Source organism: Nicotiana sylvestris, chromosome 12, assembly GCF_000393655.2.
Source record: "Nicotiana sylvestris chromosome 12, ASM39365v2, whole genome shotgun sequence".
Lineage (NCBI taxonomy): Eukaryota > Viridiplantae > Streptophyta > Magnoliopsida > Solanales > Solanaceae > Nicotiana > Nicotiana sylvestris.
The window spans coordinates 69,887,453-69,894,257 of record NC_091068.1 but is presented as its reverse complement, the minus strand read 5'-3'; the positions used below and the strand labels follow the sequence as shown (position 1 = coordinate 69,894,257).

The following is a 6,805-nucleotide window of genomic DNA, read 5'->3' as shown; positions in this document are numbered from 1 at the left end:
AGCGAACAGTTTTAAACGGATATTTGAGATCCTATAGGCATGTTTTCTAGTGATAGTAGATTAAGGCAGTGTTCGAAAATTCGTTCAAAGAAACAGATAGTTGATTTGAGCCAATTCAAAAGGAACTAACATAAATTAGACTGATTTGTTTAACTAAATTGATTTTAGGTTCTATATGCATGATTTCTAATTTTTTATTCCTATAGGCATGGTATCTAATTATTAAGAGCTGATGTTGGAACTTATAGGAATGATTTTAGTGAGACAAATGTAAGTACATGCAGTAGCAGAATTGAACTCAATCACTTTACACTATATAGGCATGGTATCTAATTATGAAGTTGTTTTTAAACCTATAGACATGGTTTGTATTATTGAACCCATTTAAATCCTACAGGCATGATCTTTAATGTCGTGAAAGTAAACATAGCAAGTGCACTAATACTATCCTATAGGCATGGTCTCTACCCAAATTACCCAACAGATATAGCTACCTACCCTTTTTCACTAATCGCCCCAAAGTTATTTACAAATAATTATTACAGACCAGCTGAATAAATTACATAAACAATAAAGAAAAGAAGAAGTTAACTATAGGGAGCCTGAAGCAGGCCCAAATGACTCCCCCAAGCCTCCAATAACCTCAAATGCCAAAGTTCCATAGACAGTGTCATTGTCTAGGTGCGTCAGAGTTCCCTAAGGAGCTCAAGAATCTCGAGCAGTGCTCACACCTAGACTTTCCTCAAACAAGAACAAGTGCAGTGTGGAAAGGTCAGCTCTGACATGCCAGAGTTTGGAGAAATCTCATGGATCTTAAGGCAGTACACATGCTAGAGGGGCAGGACCTAAATATTTTAGGAGTAGTGGAGAGTGCTTGACATAGTTTTGTTTTGAAAATAGTACAAGGGTGGCTTCAGAAGTAGAAAGGTTTTTTTTCATAAACAGAACAACTTAGTGGGAAAAGACAGTTTCAGAAGAGTACCAAAACAACAGACAATTGGTTGGTCATAAGAAACATTCAGACTCAGGAAAAGAACACTTAACAAACAGATCTTATATGAGAATAGTGGTACATAAGAATAACATTAGGGTACATGGATAGGGATAATGGAAACATATACTCACAAATTGCATACAGCACTTAGGAACTTGGGGACTTTAACTGATCAGTCAAGTTAGGCAAAGAAATAAACAGGACAGAGTGCATACATTGAACAGGATAGAAATTTAGACATGTTAGGCAAGGAAGTAAGCAAGAAAGAGTGTAGACTGTAAAGAATACATTGAACAGGTAGATTTTAGACATGCTGAGTAAAGAAGTAAGCAGGAAATTGAACTCATAACTGATGAACTAGTGCAAGAATGAAAACACATAGGGTTTGAATCTCAAAACTTAATTAGAGACATACTAGTTGAATAAAGATGCAGAATATGAAGCAAATAAAGTTCCAATATCTAGCCTTGGCTTTCAATCGGCTAGATCAGCAAGTATCACAAATAGCAGAAGAGAAAGAGAACTTTTAATGTGTAAGTGTACTTTTTTGTGAACTCCATGTTTTGTCAAATGAGAGTAGAAGAAAGCATATAAATAGTAGTGTGAAAGCTAGGTAAATAAGGTAAGAATCAAATTGTTCAGTGATTGGAGAATCTCGGAATCAATTAAAGTAAAATCAGTCCAAATCTTCCCTTAATTAAGGGAATTAGTTTAAACGGTAAAGAACATGTGACAATTAAAGAAAGAAATCATACATAGCTGGAGTATAACAAATAAGGAAAGACTTCAAATAGTGCATGTATAGAACAAGTAATTAGGGCTAGGTACATAAAGTTCTAATTAGGGAAATAATCAGTAAGAATCAAGTAATAATGCAGACAAGGTAAGGTAATATTAATTAAGGCAAGCAAATCAATCAAATCGAGTAGAAAGGTAAGAATCGAAAGTTTAAGGGAAAGTGTTCAAATCAGCCCAAGAAATAAGAAATTCAGAATATTCAATGGCTCAATCAAAGAGAAAGTCATGAAAAGAGTCAGCATGTTTAGCATATAAATAAGGTAAAACATGGATAGTCTGGAATTAACATATAACTTTAACAAAACAAAAGTTAAACAATACTGATTCAGTGAGAAAGATACAGGTCTTGATGTGAATAGTCAAGATGAACATAGGCACATAGAATCAGTGAAAGCTTAGACTAAGAAACTCAGTAGATACATATTAAGACAAGACGGTTACGAGAAATCACAAGAACTCAAAGCGAGAACCAGTCAGATATGCTAATACTCAGAAACCAAACGAAGAACCCTAAAAATATTAGGGCTTTCAGCATAGTCGAGTTAAGATTGTAGTAGACTCATAGAATCAGTCAAGATATGTGACAAATAGAAGTTTAAACATAAAAAATCATCCAACAAAGTTTAAAAAGAAATTCCGAAAACCCTAATTTTAGAAAAGGATGAAAAGCACTTGAAATCATATGATTCTTGTAAAGAATCTCAAGGCTATTGTAAAACACACAAGAAACAAACTCAAATTGTCCTAGATCTGTACAGATCTAGGAGATATAGAAAAGAAATTAGGGTTTCGAAGAGATCCATGCAGAGATGAAGAAACCCGTCTAGAAACCCATAGATCATAGCCAATATAGAACGATTTCACTCGAAATCACACTAGAATGGCCAGGAACAGGCAGAAGATGAACCCTAGATGCAAGTCAGCATGGCCCTGGTCCCTTGAGGGCCTTAGGGATGGCAAGAATGACATAAAAGAAGCCATTGGAGGCTTGAGAGATGATGAGAGGTCACCGGAGATGGCCATAGATAGGGGCTCGGCGTTAGGAGATTAGGGTTTAGGTTGAGAGTGTTTCAGAGCAGAGAGGATTTTAGGGCGGCAGGGTTGGTGGTGAAATGAATTAGGTTTTTGGGGTATAGGGTAGTTTAATTAAGGGAAGGAGGAATGCTGGTCGTTGATCTTTGTGATCAACGGCCAGGATTAAAGGGTGGGGGGACCAGATTGGGAATTTGGGACGTGGGTCGGGTATCTCTAATTAGAAATTGGGCTGGGTATTGGGATTGGATAGGGTTAGGATTTAGGCTGAAATTGAAATAAAATAGGCTAAGTTTTAAATAGCCATTTTCAATACTATATAATTTATAAAAATAATAAAATAATTTCTAAAAAATATTGCATGTACTAAAAATGATTAAAAATAGTTGTTTAACATTTTAAAAGTATGAATACCCTTTTATGCATTAATAACGTAATTATGCATTAATAAGGCTAGTATTGCAAATATATACAAATTGGCTTTAAAAATGTAAATACAATTATAAAAAATGTACTAAAAATATTTAATCAATATTTTGGAATAAATATAGAATTTAGATGGCTAACTTACCACAACAATAATTTGAAGGATAATTATTGGAGATTTTATAAGTAAAAAGGGAAGAAATAAATCAATTTAAAGCCATTAAAATTATAGAAAAATTATTTAAAAAAATCTTATGCATGCTTATATATGCATATATGCTTTTTTGAAAGTATTAAAAATATATAGGAAAAAATTGGGTATCAACAGTAGTATTTAAGAATTGTAATTTTACTATATTTTATTAAAAAATAATTAAGTTTATTTAAATTAATTTCAAAAGGGTAAAAGACTAAAAGGCTACGATTTCAATTCCTTTATTACTTACAAAGTGACTACCACTTAAATGATTTTTATCCCAAATACAAAGCCCAATCCGAAATTATCCAGTCTAAACACCCATCTCATTTGCCACCTTAGTGATCCGCAATACCCTCTCTTAGCCAATGAGAGCACGCCACATCGCATATTTCCCATACTCACATAAGAATCACATACGTATCTAAGTCATTTATTCATCTGATCAATGGTCCATAATTTATCTTTATTTCTCTTTATTTTAACGTTTCTCAGTTTTAATCTCAGCCGCTGAAACACATGGATCCAACGACCCACATATTTTCTTTGTCAAAATCCTTTAATACCCGAATTATCAGGGTCATTAATCAAATGATCTAACGGCCCAGATTTCTTCCCCCCGTTTTAACTTAGAGACCAATTGGTCTCACCCTAGCAACCCTGATTCATTTGTATTTTCACAGCCGCCTCCCCTTTTCCTTTTCTCTCTTCTGTCTTTCATCTTTCCAGCTTCCATCAGTCACAAGACCTTGCACAAATCTGTGTAAGTTCAATAGTAGCGGTCAATTCCGGTGACTACTGTCCCATTTGTGATCTCTATTCCAGCAACTGCAGTCCCCTCCCCTTTCTTGTCCCCCTTTTATGTGTGTTTCAGCCCCACTCCCCACTCCCCGGTCGGCCCCTTCTCCCTTTCTTTTCTTGTTCTTTTACCCCTTCTCCCTTTCTTTTCTTGTTCTTTTTACTTGCATGCAAGCCTGTTCGGCCCTTCTTCCCCACTATTTTTTCCTCTCCCCTGCTTCTATTGGGGTTTCACCAGTGGTAGCGGTGACAACCCCCACCCTTTTGGTGCTACGGAAATTTGTGTGTCTTCCAGGTAATATCGGTGGCTATTGTAGACGAGCGGGAAGAGTGTGCGCAAACATAGGAGAGCAGCCATGGTGAGTGTCAGCAAGGGGCAGCGAGAAGTTGGATGTGAACGCACCAAGTGCCGCAACATCATCGTGTACACCAAGACAATTTTGAGGTTCTGTTCTCGGGAGTTTGTACCTCCCGCTTTCCTGTTTCTCATCTTTGTGTTAGCCAAATTGTTGCCATTTTAGTTCGCATTAGTTTAATCATTCTATTAGTGTGCCTGTAGTTATAACTTTTTTCTTCTAGTTTGGTCTGTTGCCTATGGTGTGTTAGTGATTTTCCTTAGTCTGTCATAGGTATCTCCTTAGGGGAAGGGGGTAGAGCAGGGGTGGGGCAGGGGACAGGGGGTGAAATGGGAGGCAAGGGAAACAAGGGAGCCTATAGGTTGAGAATTGGGTCATGGAACATAGGAACATTGACGGGTAAGTCTATAGAGATGGAAAAGATCCTCCAGAAGAAGAATGTCAATATAGCGTGTGTCCAAGAGACTAGGTAGGTAGGATCTAAGGCAAAGGATGCAGGTGGGTATAAGATGTGGTACTCTAGAGTCCTGAAGGATAAGAATGGAGTGGGTATTTTGGTGGATAGGGAACTTATAGAGTCTATGGTAGAGGTTAGGCGAGTGAATGATAGATTAATTACTATTAATTTGGTGGTTGGAGAGTGCACCCTAATTGTCATTAACGCTTATGCTCCACAAGCAGGCTTGGATGAGGAGGTGAAAAGGCTCTTCTGGGAGGGGTTCGATGAGATTGTGCGTAATAATTCGCTCGCTGGGAGGTTATTTATAGGAAGGGATTTCAATTGACATATTGGGTCGACTGCAGGTGGATATGGCGGGGTGCATTGCGGCTTCAATTTTGGGTATAGGAAAAGATGAGATACTTCAATGTTGGATTTCCCTAAGGTATTTGAGCTGGTGATTGCGAAATCTAGCTTTTTGAAGGGGGAGGAGCATTTGGTTACTTTCCAATGTATGGTGGCGAAGACTCAGATTGATTATATCCTCCTCAAGAGATGTGATAGAGGGTTGTGCAAAGATTGTAAGGTTATCCCGGGTAAGACCCCCGCGATGCAGTATAGGCTCTTGGTAATGGTCGTCGGTATTATGATAAAGAGGAAGAAGAGGAATGTACGAGGACGACCGACGATCAGGTAGGGAGCCATGACTAATGATAAAGCTTAGGAGTTGGAGGGAAGTATATCGGCTATGGGAGCCTAGAGTAGTAGTAGGGACGTGAGCGGTATGTGGTCGACGATAGCAGAATGTATAAGGGAGGTAGAGAAAGAGGTGTTAGGGGTCTCAATGAATTACTTGGGCAGGAACAAAGGTAACTGGTGGTGGAATAAAGTGGTCCAAGGTAATATGAAAGCGAAGAGGGCGGCTTAACTAAAGTTAGTAGGGAGCACATGCGAGGAGGAGAGGAGAGCGAACAAAGAGAGGTATAAGGTAGCTAGGAAGGAGGCGAAGCTGGCGGTCACGTAGGCTAAGATTGTGGCTTTTGATCGTCTGTACGAGGAATTGGGGGGGAAAGGTAGGGAGAAGAAGTTATTTTGGCTAGCCAAGGCAAGAGAGAGGAAGGCTCGAAATCTGGACTAAGTGAGGTACATCAAAGACGAGGACGGTAGAGTATTGATGGGAGAGGCCCATATTTAGCGGAGATGGTAGACTACTTTCATAAACTTCTAAATAAAGAAGGAGATCAGGATACTATGCTAGGCGAATTGGGGCATTCCAAAAGTTACTATAACTTTAGGTACTATAGGTGCATCAAGGTTGAGGAGGTTGTTGGGGCTATGTGTAAGATGAGTAGAGGCAGAGAAACCAGGCCAGACAAATTTCTAGTAGAATTTTGGAGGTATGTGGGTAGATCAGGTTTGGAGTGGCTGATTGGCCTTTTTAATGTTATGTTCAGGATGAAGAGGATGTTGGATGAGTGGAGGTAGAGTACGATGGTTCCATTGTACAAAAACAAAGGTGATATTCAGAGTTGTAACAACTATATGAGTATCAAATTACTAAGTCATATCATGAAAGTTTGGGAGAGTGTGGTAGAAGTGAAGGTAAGGAGGATGGTGACTATATCCGACAACCAGTTTGGATTCATGTCAGGTCGTTCTACTATGGAAGCTATCCACCTTCTTAGGAGGTTGGTGGAACAGTACATGGATAGGAAGAAGGATCTGTACATGATATTTATTGATCTAGAGAGATTTTTTGAAGATGC

At 38.4% G+C, this 6,805-nt stretch overlaps 1 protein-coding gene across 1 annotated transcript; it reads left to right on the top strand.

The window, feature by feature from the left end:
• The first annotated feature begins 5,109 nt into the window (after positions 1-5,109).
• LOC104243029 (uncharacterized) lies at positions 5,110-6,514 on the top strand. The gene is made up of 3 exons (XM_009798151.1): positions 5,110-5,357; positions 5,514-5,709; positions 6,494-6,514. The coding sequence occupies exons 1-3, from the start codon at positions 5,110-5,112 to the stop codon at positions 6,512-6,514; spliced, it is 465 nt and encodes a 154-aa protein (XP_009796453.1).
• The last annotated feature ends 291 nt before the right edge of the window (positions 6,515-6,805 follow it).

What these genes read in the sequence shown, in the direction of transcription:
- LOC104243029 (XM_009798151.1), top strand. Translation starts at nt 5,110, where the DNA reads ATGTGGTACTCTAGAGTCCTGAAGGATAAGAATGGAGTGGGTATTTTG. An exon ending in AATAATTCGCTCGCTGGGAG is followed by an intron (nt 5,358 to 5,513) that starts GTTATTTATAGG and finishes TGCGAAATCTAG; the next exon opens with CTTTTTGAAGGGGGAGGAGC. An exon ending in TAAAGAGGAAGAAGAGGAAT is followed by an intron (nt 5,710 to 6,493) that starts GTACGAGGACGA and finishes TGTTATGTTCAG; the next exon opens with GATGAAGAGGATGTTGGATG.